The 18,104-nt window shown below is 49.0% G+C and overlaps 1 protein-coding gene and 2 long non-coding RNA genes across 4 annotated transcripts in view; 1 reads left to right on the top strand and 2 right to left on the bottom strand.

Annotated features, from left to right (window-relative positions):
* Positions 1–1,004: 1,004 nt before the first annotated feature.
* Positions 1,005–18,104, bottom strand: part of LOC308480344 — a 54,973-nt gene continuing 37,873 nt past the window's right edge. Inside the window, exon 2 of the long non-coding RNA XR_013988062.1 lies at positions 1,005–1,224. This is a non-coding gene — a long non-coding RNA (uncharacterized lncRNA). The remainder of the gene's footprint in view (positions 1,225–18,104) is intronic.
* LOC308480226 (veswaprin-a-like) lies at positions 7,133–12,627 on the top strand. Of its 2 annotated transcripts, none has more exons than XM_081011685.1 (4): positions 7,133–7,323; positions 10,245–10,382; positions 11,425–11,565; positions 12,425–12,627. In XM_081011685.1, the coding sequence occupies exons 1-3, from the start codon at positions 7,242–7,244 to the stop codon at positions 11,562–11,564; spliced, it is 360 nt and encodes a 119-aa protein (XP_080867811.1). In that variant the 5' UTR covers positions 7,133–7,241; the 3' UTR covers position 11,565; positions 12,425–12,627. The 2 variants fall into 2 exon arrangements, with proteins under 2 accessions (XP_080867811.1, XP_080867810.1); XM_081011684.1 differs by having other exon boundaries at positions 7,136–7,323; positions 12,428–12,627.
* On the bottom strand, positions 13,295–16,659 carry LOC308478630. Its single transcript, XR_013987203.1, has 3 exons — positions 16,577–16,659; positions 14,169–14,315; positions 13,295–13,463 (listed from the first exon to the last, which is right to left on the bottom strand). It is a non-coding gene; the product is annotated as an uncharacterized lncRNA (long non-coding RNA).

The raw sequence follows: 18,104 nt of genomic DNA, 5'->3' as shown, positions 1-18,104 counted from the left end.
GTGGAGAACAGCACCAAGCAGAATTGCACTCCATCCCATCAGCTGATGCGAAGGGGGAGTGATCCTGCTTAGCACTGGGTTCAGGTTCACAAGAGAGCTCTGCACTCCCAAACCCAGTACTAAGTCAGCGGAATTATTCTCCTTCCCCAATCTGCTGGTGGCAAGGAAAAGTGATTCTGCTGAGTGATGGCCCACCAGAGAACTCCCTGCAGAGGAGTTCCAGAGCCCAGTGAGGACCCAGAATCTGGGTCAGGGTCTCCAGAGGCTCCTGCTACGGAGTTCAACGAGACACAGGGCTCTGAGCTTGTCTCTGCAGGCTGGGAGATCCTAGGGCCAGATCCTGACAGACAGGATCCCAGGGAGCAACTTCTCATGGCAAAGCCACAGCCAGGATGGGTGTCTTCCCCTTCCCCTTAGGAACCAAGTGCTTCCCACAGTCCCTCACTGGTCCTACAGCACAGGGGGTGCAGCAGGTGGGATGTCATGGAGGGTCCAGGTGAGAGGCTTAGCCCTTTATTAGGGGGCAAAACTTGGGAGAAGTTGCCAGGGGGCAGAGACTTCGGAAGGCTCAGTTTGGCTCACTGGAGGAAGCTGCTGCCTTGGAGCTGTCAGTGTTTCTTCAAGACTTGGCCTGACACAGCCCCCAGCACTGCCTTGGAGAATCATTTGGGAATGGGGAGAGATCCAGTGGCCTGTCATCCCAGCCTTTTGTTGCCTCCCCCTGGGAGTCCTGGAAAGCTGAGCAGGCCAGACGGGGTGGCGGAAGGATTTGGTGGAAGCAGACTTCATGCCACCAGTCAGCAGATCCCAGGCCTGCCTGTCTTGTTCTGCCTGGGGAGCCGTTCCCCGAAATGGGTCTTGCCAGCTGGGAAGTGGAGGTTCCTGGCAGGTGGCTTTTCTCAGAAGAATGCTCTTCCCACCTATGCCCTTCCTCCTCCATGTAAGAACAAGACACATTCATTTCACAGAATCATAGACTTGCAGAGTTGGAAGAAGAAGAAGAAGAAGAAGAAGAGTTTGGATTTGATATCCCGCCTTTCACTCCCCTTCAGGAGTCTCAAAGCGGCTAACATTCTCCTTTCCCTTCCTCCCCCACAACAAACACTCTGTGAGGTGAGTGGGGCTGAGAGACTTCACTGAAGTGTGACTGGCCCAAGGTCACCCAGCAGCTGCATGTGGAGGAGCGGAGACACGAACCCGGTTTCCCAGATTACGTGACTACCGCTCTTAACCACTACACCACACTGGCTCTTAACCACTACACCACACTGGAAGGGATCCAAAGCGTCATCTAGTCCAACTTCCTGAAATTATCACTGGGAAATAATATTGTGATGGATATACCCAATGGCAGCTGCTTCTGTTCCTTTAGTCATCCAGCCCAATGGGTGGGGGGCAAAGTTAGAGCATTACTTGTTATTTTCATTTATTTCATTCATTGTTCCCTTTACCCAAAAAGAAACTGTCTCAAAGACACTTGACATCCGACCATGTGCCCTCTTAACTCCTGTCCCTCCTGCCCTATTAAGTGACCCTGATGATTTTGGAGGTGCAAAAGCCTCTCCTCCAGGCCCCCCTCCCTTGAAATAGAATCTCATAGAGGAGGTTGCTGATCTGGTCATACAAGTTTCTTCCTAAGATGATGACTTTAGCTGGCCACCTAAGTGTCCTCATCAGCATCCCAAAATAATGAGCCAGGCTACAAGAACTACCTCCAGGTCAATGGGTGGGCTTTTCCTTCACCGGCTTCAGCTACCTGCTAGATAGAAGAACAAGAGCCAGAAATAGTTATGTGAGCCAAACTGGAAGCAGGCTGGAGGCTGGAAACACAGAGAAGTGCTTGACACCACGTTTCTCCACTGCCCATTTCAAGGAAACCAAAGCTGGTTGGAACCCCTGGAGCCTCTCAGCACTTGGAGGTTTAGGTGGCATTTAACAGGGGCTATTTAAGCTGCGATCCTGCTTGGGAGCAAGTCTCAATAAAGTCCATGGGCCTACTTAAGGGCAGACATGCATCGGAGTGTGTTTTTAAACCCAATGGTATCAAAGCCCTTGGCTTCTTCCTCGCTTCTTGGAAGTGGCTGGAGGATGCTTGTTCCTGCCATGAATCTTGTTCTCCTCCAGCACATGGAAAGAGGTGTGTCCCTGAACCCCTGGACCCTTCTGCTTCTTCTGCATCTGGAACTGTGGTGCATATTGGCTACACCTTCCTCCACCACCCCTGTCCTCCTGAGGCAGGTTCTGTTAAAACTCCGAAGCCTGTGAGCACTTTCTGAAGTCCTTTTGCATCCTACTGTGCAAAACTTCTTTGTGAACTTCTTTGATGATGCACAACTTAGCAGAGTAGTGCAGCTTTTCCTAGGCAACGATCAAGACTGCTTAGTCAGGGCAATGATCAGGAACAAAGCTGACGACTAGTAACTTGATTTTGTAGTTTATTATACACGGCAGTAAACTCACAAGTTATATACAAGTTACTATATACAGACATGAACTTCATCACTCTCCAAGCACACCAGAATACTCCTAACTAGCCAAACAATGTCATAGGTCATGCTGCCTATGTGAGAGACCTCAGCCAATCACCCTGTTACTAGGTCCTCTTATCTCCAGGAGAATTTCTCCCGTGCTCTGTCTCCCTAGCCTGTAGTCAAAACACTAATTGCTCGCTTGCCCAAGCTGCACATAGACTATGAACTCCAACGGGTTCTTGAGTTACTAAACTTGGTTTCTGGCAGGCTCACCAGCATTTCCCAACCTCTCCTTTCCGTGCTGTTTTCGTGCTCCATAAGTGGGGCAAAAATGAGTGAGTATGCAAGGGGGTGTGAGTCATATGAGCAATGGAACATGCAGCACATAGTCAAGCGATGGAACTCCCAAAGAGGGCAGTGATGGCCACCATCCTAGATGGAGAAGAGAGCTCACAATGATTCAGCTCTGCCTCCACAGTTAGAGGCAGCAAAACTTCTGAATACGAGCTGGTGGAAACTGCAGGAGGGGAGAGTTGCTCTTGTGCTTGGGATCTCCTTGTGGGTTTCCCACAGGCAACTGTTTGACCCCTCTGAGAACAGGATGCTGGACTAGATGGGCCTGTTGACTCAGAGCAAAGGTCCAAAATCGTCCTTCCCGGTCAGTAAAAACAAAGGGGCAGTGGTTGGAAAGGTAAGAAGAGAGCTTATTCTGGCTGCAGCCCATAGTCCCGGTCTGGATGAACCCAAGGGTACCAGGCCCAAAACTTTTATACAACTGTAGCACAAACCCCACAACACATGATCTCCAGCATCACCATTGGCTAGGAAATCACGTGATCAAGGCATGCTTGAGTCAGGTTCTTCCACCTGGCTTCAGGACAGTTATCCACTGACATTTATCATGCTCTCTCTCTCTCTCTCTTGTAAATAATTTTAATTAATTTTCAATTAAAAACACCACAATTAATGAAATCACAATGCATTACATTCCAAATTACATTCCAAATTAAAAAGATGGGGGGGGGGGAGCTTCCCATGTTCTGGATGTCCGGAGTAATCTTCTCACACATTGTTTTTTCTGCCTTCTTCACCTGTTGTTATCCTATTTCCAAATTCAGATATTAACCTCTCAAAGTCTCCAGTCACTGGTGCAAATCTCCAACCGTATTAAAATGAATCCATATGTCCAATTCACCTGCCAGAACACACTTTTCTGCAGACACAGCACTTAGCAGGTTGAAGGCAGCTGTGTACGTGATGTGATCGATGCAGAGCCTTGGCACCTCTGAATTATAAAACTCAGGTATGGTATAACACTCAGGCATAACGCTCAGGTATGGTACTCCTGAGTTATACCTCTCAAGTATCTGAAACATGTTCTGTGTAAGCAGCATCACAGCCTAGGGATACTGTACTCTGCCTTTCTACCAGCGCATAGTTCCTCTTCCAACTAGCCAGAAGGAACTTGGCAGCTTCTCTGCATTCCTAATGGGCCCAAGCTCTCTTCAGTTTCCTTCTAGCTGCTGCTAGCAGACTGTAAGCTATTGTCCATAGAAACTGACTCAAAGCAGAAATATTAGTGTTGTGTAAGCAATGTATAAGAGTGATGTATGATCGGAAATGCCTGCTTGCTGTGTTGACCCCAGTGGGTCTCAGATCATGATATTCACCTGGGACCCAGGTAATGATACCCAGGTTATCAGGCCAATGGCCTGAACCAGCAGGTCTCATCTCATGTTTTTGACATAAAATGTGCCTGCTGAAGAACCTAAGAAGATCTGCTGGAACAGGCCAATGTCCCTAGAATCTTAGCAGAATCCAAGCATTGCTTTCTCCCAGCTTCTGCCAGCCTCCTCTCAGCTCTCTCTCGCCACTCTGGCTTGTTTCTTTCTCACTATCAGGCAGGGGAGGGAGGGAGCTCCATCCATTTGCCTTCTGGAACAGTGAAGAAAGTGGAGACCCCCAAGGGTCATTATGGGGACCTGTCTGTGCTTTTTAGCTGGTTCAAACACAATCCAGAGTTAGGGTTGAGCAGTGAGGTGGCCAAGCTTGCTGAAGACACTAAACTGTTCAGGATCATTCAAACAAGCTGTGATTTTGAGGAGTTCCAAAAGGACATATGCAAACTGAGTGGACAGGGAGTAAAATGTCAAATGCAATTCAATCTAAAAAAAGGGATGCATATTGGCACACATCTTAATTGTGTATATGCATGCTCAATGGGCTGAACTGGCATGGACTGACCTTGGGGTCATGGTGGGTAGCTCAATGACTCAACATTTTCATCAAGCTCTCTACTATGAGCCCAAGGTCTCACCCTTAGTCCATCACCACTAGTGCAGAACCCATTAGCATATATGTGAAATTAAGATTTCTTTGCCCCAACAAAGGAGAAAGTGCTTGCCTGCAGGGTGGCTGGAGGCAGGTGGCAGCTGAGCCAAGAGAGCAAGGAGCCCCACCAGGAGGAGAAGGCCACTAGATCACATAATGGACAAGCTTAGGAGCCCACTGCCCAGCATGGCTGGCATCTGTCTGTCTTGAGAGACAGTGGAGTGTGCCTCAGAGAAAGAAGCCAAACTGCCAGAGAATCACAGCTCCTGCTATGGCTGCAGACTGCTAACTTGCAACTGCTGTCTCCTATGTCATTTTTGCTGGGTTACCTCCCTGGGACAGATGCCTGGGCAGTGAGTATGGAGGTCCTGGGCTTCCCAGACAACAAAACCTTCCTCTCAGCCTCACTGATTTAACTCAAAGGAAAGCAAAAGAAGGCATTTGGCACCAGCTTGGCTGCAGGAGTTGCTGGAGGGAGGAATACAAGGTGCCATCCAAACATCTTAGGGACTCCACTCTGGATTTGTGTAGGGTTCACTCCGAAGTCTTTTATTCTCCCAAAGAGCTCCCACAAGGCAGCAGGTATGGGTTTTTCCTTGGGGTTTACTTCCAAAGCCTTTCTCATGAATGAGTATAGCTGCAAGGCAGCAGAAGTTTAAATTTAGCTTTAGCCAGGGCAGTGCCTCTTTTATATCTCAGAAAACAGGTTTAACAGGGAATTTCTGAAGCAGGAGGTTTAAGGAAGCTGGCAGACCCGATGAGGGCAGAGAGGACGTCCTTCTCTCTCTAACGTGATTTTGCAACCAACTATTATGAAACAGCTAAGGCACTTTTTGTGACCTTTCTGAAGGTATTTCTGCCTCAGAAATGCATTGCTTTCCTCCATGGGCAAGACCACATGTAGTGGGTGACTTGGGTACTATGGCGCCCTGTGAGAAGCAAAATACCCTGGGCCCTTCCAGCCTTCTCAATTTGGGAAGGAGACAAGAGTGCTCTGGGAGGGTTCTAGAGCCTTCCCACTCACTTTCCCAAGGGGAGAAAGAGATAACTAGGTTTTGGGAAGGAAGCAAGAAGACTCTCAGAGCCTCATGGCTCCTTCCAAAAGTCCAGCACCTCTCTTACCAGGCTTTGAGACAGCGCTCCCTCAGCTCAGCACCCAGTGCATGCGTACCACTCATGCAGCCCTAAATCTGCCCCTGCTATCTGGATGGATCCATTTTCCACATGAGTGGGGGTCCTAGTGGGGCCCCCTTCTGAGCTCTACCACCTTCCAGATTTTCAGGCTCTTGTTCCTGTTTAGTCATTTAGTCATGTCTGCCTCTTCGTGACCCCCTGGACCAGAGCATGCCAGGCACTCCTGTCTTCCACTGCCTCCTGCAGTTTGGTCAAACTCATGCTGACAGCTTCGAGAACACTGTCCAACCATCTCGTCCTCTGTTGTCCCCTTCTCCTTGTGCCCTCCATCTTTCCCAACATCAGGGTCTTTCCCAGGGAGTCTTCTCTTCTCATGAGGTGGCCAAAGTCTTGGAGCCTCAGCTTCAGGATCTGTCCTTCCAGTGAGCACTTAGGGCTGATTTCCTTCAGAATGGAGAGGTTTGATCTTCTTGCAGTCCATGGGACTCTCAAGAGTCTCCTCCAGCTCCATAATTCAAAAGCATCAATTCTTCGGCGATCTTTATGGTCCAGCTCTCACTTCCATACATCACTACTGGGAAAACCATAGCTTGAACTATACGGACCTTTGTTGGCAAGGTGATGTCTCTGCTTTTTACGCTGTTCAGGCTAGGGGACTGCAAGTGTGCCATGGAAGGCTGAAAAGTGACTTGTCCAGGTGCATTTTCATGGGGTTGCACACTGGACCCCACATTCTCAGCCTGCGTTTTGTGCTGCTTCACCCCCTGAGTGTGCATTATTACTGCATCGCAGAGGGTTATACTGCCATGTGCAGCACAGGAACAAGTGAGGAAGGAGAATTCAGATTAAATAAAACTGCAACTGCCAACCAAGCACTTAATATGGCATTTTCTTTGAATGTTGTATCTCAAATAAATTGATATATGAAGAGAATTTAAGAGAATACGCAAGAGAATTTTTGAGGCCACCCAAACTCAGTGCTGACATTGAGCCTCTGGGTTTCAGCTGCACTTCTCCTGGTGCTTGGAAGTGCCTGAAGGCAGCTCCTCACCTCTGCAATTGTTGGCATTTTGATCATGAGAAAGGCACACCCCTGCCTAGACTCAGCCAGTTCCTCTTCTGCCTACTAAGGTGTTGTTGGCTTGGAAATGCTTCACTTCCAGGCACCCAGGACCTCCAGCCTTTCCCTGCCAATTTTTGCTTTTTGTTTCATCTGGGTGGAGCTCAAGAACTGTCCAGTCAGTTCTTTCTGGATGTGCTATAAAGCCTCCTGGGTGCAGGCTAGGGACTCACACCTGCTTCGCCATGAACTCCATCAACCTCTACCTTGTCGTGCTCCTAGCCTTCTGGGGTGAGCTGGCACCTGTCTTTGGTCAGAAACGTCCAGGTGAGTGACCCATTGAATTCCTTTTTCTCCATCCCCTCCATATTGCTAAGCCCCCAGAAGAAACACTCTCTAGGTCAGCCATAGATTAGCAAACTGCCTATGGGTAGCTGAAAGAGTCCTCATCTCCAACATCTCTCCATCTCCCCTTCTATAGCTCTGCCTCCACTACAGACCCTCCTGCTTGGGTCAAGAGGGAACACCCACACCCTTTGAGGAAAAAATGGTGGGTCAATTATTTTATGTTTTCATCATTTACAAAAAGAACTTTATGTTCTGCCAAACCATTTCAAATTAGTTGTTGGTCAAATATAAATATTACTGGTCACTTTTTAGCAGCGAAGCTGTATTGTTCTCTTTCCACGTGTTTTTATGATGCATTTTTGTGCTATTTATGCTCATTTACACTGCTTGGGGCTTTTAAAATATTATAGCAGTGATGAGCAGCTAGCTGATCCTTGGCTGGCACCCCTAAGCTCCTACCACCCACTCCTTTGGGGCGGAGGAACACCTTCAGTTTGCCCCTGAATTTTGCCATGGTCCTGGCAGCCTTCAGGGACCCAGGCTGAGCCCTTCAGGGGACTTGGGGAGGCCAGAAGAACCTCTTCCACTGGAGCTCCACCACAGAACCACAGAATTGTAGAGGCAGAAGGGACCTCGAGGGTCATCCAGTCCAAGCCACTGCAACGCAGAAATCCCCTTGCCTCCCTCTCTGCTGTCAGTGCAACGGGGAATAGCATGGAAGGGCATCCTGGCTTGCAGAATATCAGCCCAAAATCCCCCTCTTTCAAACCACCCTCCTCACTCTGGCACAGCTGTGGAAAGGCTGCCCACAGCTTTTCAGCTGTTGGGACAGTTTGTTGCAAAACCTGGTGAGGGAGAAAAGAAGTTCCACTCTGTCCTGCTCACCACCTTCCTGGGCGTGTTGTGGTTCTGTAATAATAATAATTTATTATTTGTACCCCACCCATCTGGCTGGGTTTCCCCAGCCACTCTGGGCAGCTTCCAACAAAGATTAAAAATACATCAAAATGTCACACATTAAAAACGTCCCTGAACAGGGCTGCCTTCAGATGTCTTCTAAATGTCAGGTAGTTGTTTATCTTTTTGACATCTGATGGGAGGGCATTCCACAGGGTGGCTGCCACTACCGAGAAGGCCCTCTGCCTGGTTCCCTGTAACTTGGCTTCTCACAGTGAGGGAGCTGCCAGAAGGCCCTCGGCGCTGGACCTCAGTGTCCAGGCAGAACAATGGGGGTGGAGACGCTCCTTCAGGTATACTCCTTCAGGTTCTGTAATCCCCCTGATGCTTTTGGGAGATATAAAGAGAGAGAAGCCAGGCTGGGAGGTGGACTCCCCACTTTGTCTGCCCCACCATGATGTCTGGTGGTTTGGTGCTTCTTGTGGGGCTCCTTGCCCTCTGGATTGAGCTGACACCCACCTCTAAAACAGATAGATCTAGGTAAAGCAACTGACAAACACAGAGTTGTCCATTCCATTACTGTTGCAGTGGCACACAGAGCAGATATCTGCAGGGATTCAAAGTCTGTTCTGCCCAAAGCTGCAAAGTCCCTTGGAAGAAAGCCAGTGACCACAGCAAAGGATGGTTTTGCAGATCTCTGCTTGAGGTCAAGTAGGCAGGCTCCCCAAGGGGACCACCCCCTGCAAAACAATAATGCAGCTGTGCTTCTTCAACTCAGCCACCAGGACATGTGCATGTTGTGCACCTGGCACCTGTGGAGGTAATCTGACACCCCTACCAGGGTGTGGCAAGTGAAAGACCTGCTGGGGCAAGTGCAAAAAGTGCCCAGTGAACAAAGGTGGGTTTCTTCAAGGCAGCTGTTCTTCTGCTCCCCCTTCATCCACACACCTGCATTCCTCCTACCTGAGAGCATCCAGTGCAGGAGTCCTAATGAGACTTGACCTGGCCCCGGTGCCTCATACCTCGTGAGACAGGAGCCCCAGGGAGATCAGGCAGAGCCCTTCTCCTAGTTACACCACAGATTTGGTGTCCATGGAGACACTTCACTAGGCCTCCCACGGGAGATAGCCTTGGCGTGTGTTCCTGACTTACTTGAGGCAGAGGAGGTCCTGCCTTAGGTAGGGGTGCTGCTGGGCGGCGAGTCTGAGGGAATCCTTAGCCCTCAAGGGGGTTGGAGGCAAATGTTACAGGCTGAGGCAGCTGGTCAGCCAAGGAGGGCACCCCTGAGAGCCCAATGTCATTACACTAGAGTAAAGTGCTCTTGCAGGGGAGGGAGGACTAAGAGGTAAAGGGTCTGAAAACAAAATGTTATGAGGAATGGTAGAGGAAATTGGGTCTGCTTAGCCTGGAGAAGAGACGACTGAGAGGAGGTAGGAGAGCTATCTTGAAATGCTTGAAGGGCCACCACATGGAAGATGGAGCAATCTTGTTTCCTGCTGCTCCAAAAGGCAGGACTTGTTCTGCTCCTGAGCTGCTGAGAGTGCAGGGACCACCCTACAGCAGGGGTGGGGAGCTATTGGGAAGTCTAGTTTTGTGTGTGGTTGGACAGTGTCCTTGAAGCTACCAGCATGAGTTTGACCAAACTGTGGGAGGCAGTGGAAGACAGGAGTGCCTGTCGTGCTCTGGTCCAGGGGGTCACGAAGAGTCGGACACGACTAAATGACTCAACAACAACAGCAACAAAGTTTTGTGTGACACATCAGACCCCTGAGCAGAACAGAGCCCACCTTAGGAATCCTGGGCTCCTCTGGCTACTGGATGCAAAGAAGCCCCATCCCACATGAAGAGAAAGAGCCATAGCTGTCAACGTTTCCCTTTTTTAAAAGGGAAATTCCCTTATTCCGAATAGGATTCCTCGCAAGAAAAGGGAAAAGTTGACAGCTATGGAGACAGCCTCTCTGGCCAAAGACATTTCTCAACCTTGGAATTCTGCTCTGTTGCAGAGAAGCCTGGGCAATGTCCTGGGGCTCAGCCAGGTATGGTCGGACCCTGCGTGGTTTGGTGTAAGAATGACTGGTCATGCCCTGGAGCTCAGAAGTGCTGCGGGAGTTGCCCACGAGATTGTGCTGATCCTGTCAGAGGTGAGACCATTTATTCTGCGGAGGGTGGGGTGGGATAGGAAGCGCTTCTTCTTCGTGAATCAAGGCCATTGTGACTTATGAAGAATTGCAGGATCTCTCAACTCTGAAGATTCGTGGAGGAGGCGAGCTATCCAGGGTGGTGGCCCTCACTGACTCCTGTTAAACTACCATACTTTTCTGTGTATAAGACGTGTTTTTTTCCACCAGCTGGCATTCAGAAGCATCGCTGTCTCCAACCATGGAGGCAAACAGTGCCATCCTGCGAGAAGTCAGCGAGAACCCGATTGGTTGATTGGCTGCTGCTGTGGCAATTGGCAGCGTCAGTCAGGCGGGTGAGCGATTTATGGCACCCCCCCCCCGAAAAAAGCTCAACAACTCTGGGCAATCTCCCTCCTGTGTATAAGATGCGTCAGCGTCGCTGAATCCACAACCATCTGCCCACTTGCCGCCAGCAGCCACCAATCACCCGCCCAATCACCACAGCAGCAGCCAATCACCAGCAGGCCTTGCCACAGCTACCCATCAGCCACCCAATCGCCTCTGGCAATCTCCTGCTTGTGGCTGCAACCAATCGCTCATCCCCCCTCTGCACTATCTGTGTATAAGATGACCCCCAATTCTTAACATTCTTTTATAATTAAAAAAAACACGTCTTATACAGGAGGCAGTGAGGGCCACCCTGGATGGCTTTAAAAGAGGATAAGAAAAATCCAAGGAACAGGTTATATTGAGGGCTCCTACCCAGGATGGCTCTACTCTGCCTTCACAGTCAGAGGCAGCAGTGCTTATGAATACCAGTAGCTGGAAACTGCAGAAGAGGAGAGTTGCTCTCGTGCTTGAATTATCCTTGCTTCTTCCCCATTGGCAACTGTTTGGCCACTGTAAGAACAGAATGCTGGACTAGAATAAAAGGTCTCCACACCAAACATTCTCACCCCACCCTCCAAAGGACATTTTGGTTCTCTGGCTGCGGGAATATGCTTGAGCTGCAGCCCACCATTTGGGGAGGGTCTGAGAGCCTTGGGGTTCTTTTGTGTTGCAGAGAGGTCTGGAAGATGTCCTATACCACCTCAAGGTACTGTGACAACCTGTGAACTAGGGTGTATGAATGACTATGAATGCCCCTGGCCCAAGAAGTGCTGCAGATATGGGTGCAAGAAAGACTGCTTCTACCCCGTCTAAGGTGAGTTAATCCAAATCATCCTTGGGTTACCCTGGAGGCAGTTGTCAGAGAAATTTCCCTTGGGAGTTCCAGTACTGAGGGTCACACCAAACTCCCCGCCGGTCAACAAGAGCTTTCCATTATGACTCCCTCTGTATAGGAAAAATATACACCATCTTAGCTGTTCATCCTCTGGTCAACAATTTATGACACCCCCACTGCCCCACCCCACTGCCCCACCATTGCTTCATCCAACCACAGTCCTCGAAATGCAACTTTACTCAACCCATTTTCACCAGCAGAACCCCCATTGTATCTTATATGGAGTCGGTCTTCACTTTAATTGTCATTATTAAGTTCCTCCTAAACTGGTTCTTACCACTTTGTGCTCAGGCTGCACTCTTGCGCATGCGACACTGGCCTTACTGATAATGTGTCAGCATGGATGCCTGTCATCACCCCAAAAAAGCAGTGGAGGCTCCCTCTGGGGTGCTTGTCTTCCTTGCCTCATTAAAGCAAGGGAGAAGGCTTTGCACAAGGCATTGGGGACATGAATCAAGGAATACTATACAGATAAAGAATTATAAGGAAGAAGGAAGAAGTCAAGGAGATGCCTTTTACTGTGTTGCACCATAGGGTCATCAAGCTCAGCTGATGCCTATACTGGCTGGCAGAAGCACCCCAGGATTTCCAGCAAGTCTCCTTTCCCACTCCTACCCAGAGAGGCCAGGGAACTTGGGCCCTTCTGCCTGCAAGGCAGAGTTCTGCCGCTGAGCTACAGCTCTGAAGAGGGTCCTTGAGAGTGGAACTTCAGCCTATCTTTGGGTTCTTCCTCCTCCTCCTCCTCCTCCTCTTGTCTGACTCTGTTTTCTATCCTCAGCAGAGCCCTGAAAGAAGTCCAGCACCGAGGACAGCAGCCAGTCCTGACTTCTCCACAGGGGTCTCTGAGCTGGCCCCTGGGAACTGAAGACCTCCTCCTGGAGCCAGCTGTCTCCCTGCTCCTTCTTCCTCCTCCTGGAGCCCATTTCACTCAAGTTCCCCTTTGCTATTTGCAATAAATAAACCTGGATATTTGCACCTGAATCCTAGAAATGTGTCTGAGTTGGTGGGTGGGTGTTTGGCAGGGAGAGGGCTCTCTTTTTCTGACTGCGCTCTGCTTGCTGAACTCCCATGACATTATTCCTCGTTGGGAAGCAGAAAGAAGCCTTCCTGGGCTTCCACTGGTGATATCTTTTCCAGAAAAATAATAATTACAAAAAAGGCCAGAGGCTTCAGAATTTTCTCTCTGTGTGGATGCCTCAAATCCGACAGCAGCAGGATGCATTTTTTCCCTGATTAAACAATATTGCAGAATCATAGAATTGTAGAGTTAGAAGGGACCCTGAATGTCATCTAGTCCAACCCCCTGCAATGCAGGAATCTCAGCTGAAGTATCCCTGGCAGATGGCCACCCAACCTCTGCTTCAAAACCCACCAGCTTCCAAGGGAGCCCCTTCCTCTTTCAAACAGCTCTTACTGCTAGAAAGTTCTTCCTGATGCTTAGTTGGAATCTCCTTTCTTGCTATTCATCTAGTCCAATGCAGGAATCACAGCTAAATCATCGCTGGCAGAACAAAATAAAGCAGAACAAAGTCAACACTGACACGCCATTATTGTGGCAGCAACATGCTCTTTCTCCCTTCTTCCCAAAACAATTTTCAGATGATAAAAGCAAACGCGACTCAAGAACAAGACACTCTGGAGTGCAGTGATGTGGGTCATTTTATTGCAGGGAGGGGAGGGGGCTGTGATGAGCCCACCAGGGTCAGGAGGGAGCTGGAACAATCGTTCCCTTTGCACGCTGGGTCCTGAGTTCAAATCTCCAAAACCAAGACTGCAGAAGCTGCTGGGATTTCAGACTTGGTGTCACTGTCATGGCCCTGATGAGAGAAGAGAGAAGTCTTGAGACTTGTGCCTAATTATTTTGTCTTTGACAATACTTACCATCACTTTCCCTCAGACAAACATTTTATGCATTTCCCATCCTATTATCTGCTTATCACACATAATGGAGCAAAATTCAGGCGACAAGTTTCAGGAATTTCCATAGAACTAAACGCTTTGGCATCTTGGATCTTTTGAGATAATAATTGTAGTTATCCATTGCAAACATTTGCATACCTCTCTTCAGATACAAGCAGGCCTCTCAAAATGTAATTAAAAATAGTCATACAGTAAAAGCCAGGAACATTTGCTTGCTTGCTTGTTTGCAATTGATTCTATCATTTATTTATTAGATTTATATACCACCCTTCATCATAAAAACTCAGTGTGGTTTGCCGAACAAAATACAGAATAAAAAGAAGTAAATAATGAAAAACAAAACTGCAAAGCAATACCCCACCCCTTTCCATGGAGACATTTAAAAGGCTGTGGAATATTAATCAGCCAAAGGCCTGGTTGAGGAGGAAGATTTTCGCCTGGTGCCTAAAAACAGATAGTAAAATTAAATAATTTGTAATTCTATAAAACTGATTTGTTTTAACTGGCTTTAATATTGCAGTTTCAAATTATAACCCAATAAACAAGAACAAATCATCCACGTAATAGTGCTGCCTCCTTCCACAAAGGGATCGGCATCTTACTTGGATATACGCAGACCATGGAGCACATGTTTGGACAGCATTTCTTGGGGCTAGGACAGTGAAGATCAAGTGTACATTTCTGCTGGCAAGGTTTCTTCACTCTTCTCAAGTTGAAAGGGCAGATTCCAGCCCTTGACCTCCAAGGCCCTGTGACACAGACCAACAACCTTGCTTAGAGACATCTTTTGAAAATAAGGCAACTTTGGGGCAGAACAGAGCTGTGCCTCTTCTTGCATATCCCTAACCCAAATAATGCTTGCCTTTCTAGGATGAGCACAGCTTGGGTGAAGAGGGTCCTAGTTTTTGCCTGTCTCCATCCCAGCAGAGAGATGGACATCTGCGTTGAAGCTGGATCAGTGTTCGCCGGGGCTGGCCAACTTCCCCCACAGCTGCCACCCTCTTCCCTTCACGTCCCTCCATGTTCTTTCATTTATGGGATATGTGGCTAGTATTTCCTTTCTCAGCCTGCTCCGCTCTTGGGCTGAAGCTATTAGGACCAGCTTCAGTTGTGTGTGTGTGTTAGGGAGGTGTCTCCATCATCTCCCCCTCCCTCCCCAGCTATCAGCCCACTTCTCTTCCTTCCTCCTATCCAAACTGAGCTCTCAGGTTTGCTGCAGAAGATGGCAACCCAAACAAGAGAAGCGAAGGATTCGCTTTGGAGCCCCCTAAAACAAATTAGGGGGTCGAAATTAGGGGGTCCAGGGACCCCTGGGGGTCCACTGAACACACCCTGGGAGTGGGCGTCCCCCATCCCTTGCCTCCCCCCACAGTAAATTTTATTTGTTTGTTTGTTTTTTTATTTGTATATACCCCACCCATCTGGCTGCCCCCCCCCCCGCCACTCTAGGCGGCTTCCAACAAAATCTTAAAATACAGTAATGCATCAAACATTAAAAGCTTCCCTAAACAGGGCTGCCTTCAGTTGTCTTCTAAATGTCACATAGTTGTTTATTTCCTTGATATCTGTCAGGAGGGCACCCCACAGGGCGGGCACCACTACCGAGAAGGCCCTCTGCCTGGTTGTCATTTTTCCATGGCAATACCACAAATTTTATGGTCTGTTTTAGAAGTCTGTGATTTTTCAATATATTGGCCCAAATCAGTTTTGAAATCACACCGCGATAGCGATTTTGACCCGGCAATACACAGCAACATATCTCTCCTCGTCTCTCCTCGCATGAGGGAGAGCAGGGCAGCCAATTTCAAGGCATCGCTGATATCTCACAATGATCTCAGCTGAAAACACTGCTGACCTGAGGAGTCTTCTTTCACGCTGAGAGAGAACAAGGGAGCTGATCGCCTTCCCTTCAAGGGACCCTGGCACTACCTTCCCCTGGCACTGAGACGGAGCAGCTTTTCTCAGTCAGAAGAAAAGCAGTAGCAGCCACAGTGGATGTGCCTCTTCACTGGCTGCCACTGCTGGCTGCCCAACTGACGGTGCTTGACGCACCCCCCCCCCATCCCCATCTCCCCTCACTCAAACTATGCAGTGGGGGGTGACTCCGCTTCCTCTCCTCCCCCCACCCACCCCATCTCCGTGGCTGCTCCTTCCCTCATCCTCACACCTAATCTCCAATTTCAGACATTTTGATATATCGTGATGGTTAGCTGCTGATATAAAGATAAAGGGACCCCTGACCATTAAGTCCAGTCGTGGCTGACTCTGGGGTTGCGGCGCTCATCTCGCTTTACTGGCCGAGGGAGCCGGCGTACAGCTTCCGGGTCATGCACCCAGCATGACCAAGCCGCTTCTGGCAAACCAGAGCAGCGCACAGAAACACCGTTTACCTTCCAGCCAGAGGGATACCTATTTATCTACTTGCACTTTGACGTGCTTTCGAACTGCTAGGTTGGCAGGCGCAGGGACCGAGCAACGGGAGCTCACCCCGTCTCGGGGATTCAAACCACTGACCTTCTGATCGGCAAGCCCTAGGCTCTGTGGTTTAACCCACAGCACCACCCGCGTCCCTTAGCTGATATATCATGCTGTTAAAAACCAGATATTTCTTAGCCCTAGTCTGTTTTTTTTAAGTATACCTTTGCTTATTAGAGGCTACCCCCCATTTTTAAAAAATGCTTTGCAGAGGTAACTACCATAGAGTTATCAAAATTCTCAAAATTGGGGGTCCAACCCATGGCCTGGCTTTTGAAAAATAGAGGGTCCTCAGTAATTAGCTAATTGGGACCCACCACCCTAAAACATTCCCAGGCAGACCACTTGACAACCTTCTGTGGCACAGAAATATCTGTGTTCCTCTGAAGGGTCTTGGGGGTGAGGGGCAAAGGGGGTCCCACTCAGAGCTACCCACGAAGTAGCACCAGCGCTAGAAGAATAGACCTGTCCAGAGAGCTTTGCCCAGGCAGAAAAGGGTCCGTCTTTGAGTCAGGATCCAAAAGGCGTCACGTACAATTGCCGGAGGCAGGAGGCATCATGGCACAGAAAGCAAGGAGCCCCACAAGGAGGAAGACGAGGCCGCCAGACTTCATGGCCGGGTCGGATGGGGTGCCCTCCAGCCGCCAGCCTGGTGGCTTTATAATGCCCCATCCCACCAAGAGCCCCACCCAGACTAAACATGGAAACAATGGGAAGAGGAGGAGTTGGCAAATACCTTTGCAATGCGCAAAGAACCGTAAGGAGAATGTAAAGGGGAAGATCCCTCTGCAGGGCATGATCCAGGAGAGCACTTCAGGTTCTGTTGCACCTCCCTAGGGAATCCCACCCTGCCAGGGACTATTACCACCCACTTTGAGAGCCACTGGTTTACACAAAAAGTCACAACCGTGGTCAGGTGGGGACCATCATTGTACCTTGAGGGATAGACCACCCACCCCACGCACCCCAGGATTGATGTCTCTGTTGGCAGTGACACCCCCAACACCAGGCTCTGAGTTATAAAGTTCTCTACTGGCTTTTTTGACAGCAGACATTCAAAAGATCAGCCTCAAAATTAATTATGTACCTGGTTGGTGTGCGAGTTTAAGGTGCCGCACATGCTTTCTCCTTTCCCATGGGAAAATTGCTTTGGTTTTGGTTTTCGTCAGTTTTAAAGTCCATCTGTGTCCACAAAGCTTATGAAAGCAAACAGTGGCGATGCCAAATTGTCTAAGAGAATGAGCACGAAGGCTTTTTTTTCAGGAGGGGTAAATTTGTCCAGGGAAATACGGTGTACAAATTGGTCATGCTTCAGATGACATTGTTATAAGTACTATCCAGAAAATAATCTGTTCTAATCTCTCCACTCTCAATAATGTCACGAGGAGAGAATGTTTCCTGGTGGTTCTCATTGTTGTGACACGTACAGCAGGCTAGCCCAGCCCGGAGGCAGGAGAGGAACCCCTTCCTCTCTTAATCGTAAGGAACCGAGGGATTCTTTAGCTGCGATTCCTGCACTGCAGTGGGTTGGACTAGATGGCCTCTGGGGTGCCTGCCAACTCTGCATTTCTATGAATCTGTGAACCCTTCTTTCCTTCCATCCTTCCCTCCTTTTTCACATGCTTGCAAGCACTGAACCTGGGGGGAAATATATTCAATTCTGCTTTTGAAAATGAGTGTCCACTACCTCCATTTAACTTATCTCACAGGGTCATTGTGGGGTTTAAATGAGGAAAGGGAGAACCATTGTATGCCCCCTTGATTTCCTTGGAGCAGAAGGTGGGATATAAATGCAATGAATACACAATAGATAAATGAAAAGAAATAGGAACAGGGAGGGTAATTATCACAGCGTCTACAATGGCCTGTGCTTGCTTTGTATATGTCCAAGCCACCAACTCCCCTTTTCCTCTAACACTTGGTCAAGGAGGAGACCAGAGCTTTGAGCTGGGAGAGGAACTGGCTGGCTGGCCAGTTCCCTCCTGCCTCCACAAGGCTTCCCTCAGACCCCCTTTTAGGCAGAAATAGAGTCACCCCTTTAGCGTCACCTTTATGGACCATAA

The sequence above is a fragment of the Podarcis pityusensis genome (genome assembly GCF_964106645.2).
Source record: "Podarcis pityusensis genome assembly, chromosome: 6".
In the NCBI taxonomy this organism is placed as follows: Eukaryota; Metazoa; Chordata; class Lepidosauria; order Squamata; family Lacertidae; genus Podarcis; species Podarcis pityusensis.
Note: the sequence above shows the minus strand (reverse complement) of the source record. Positions and strands in the feature narration are given on the sequence as shown.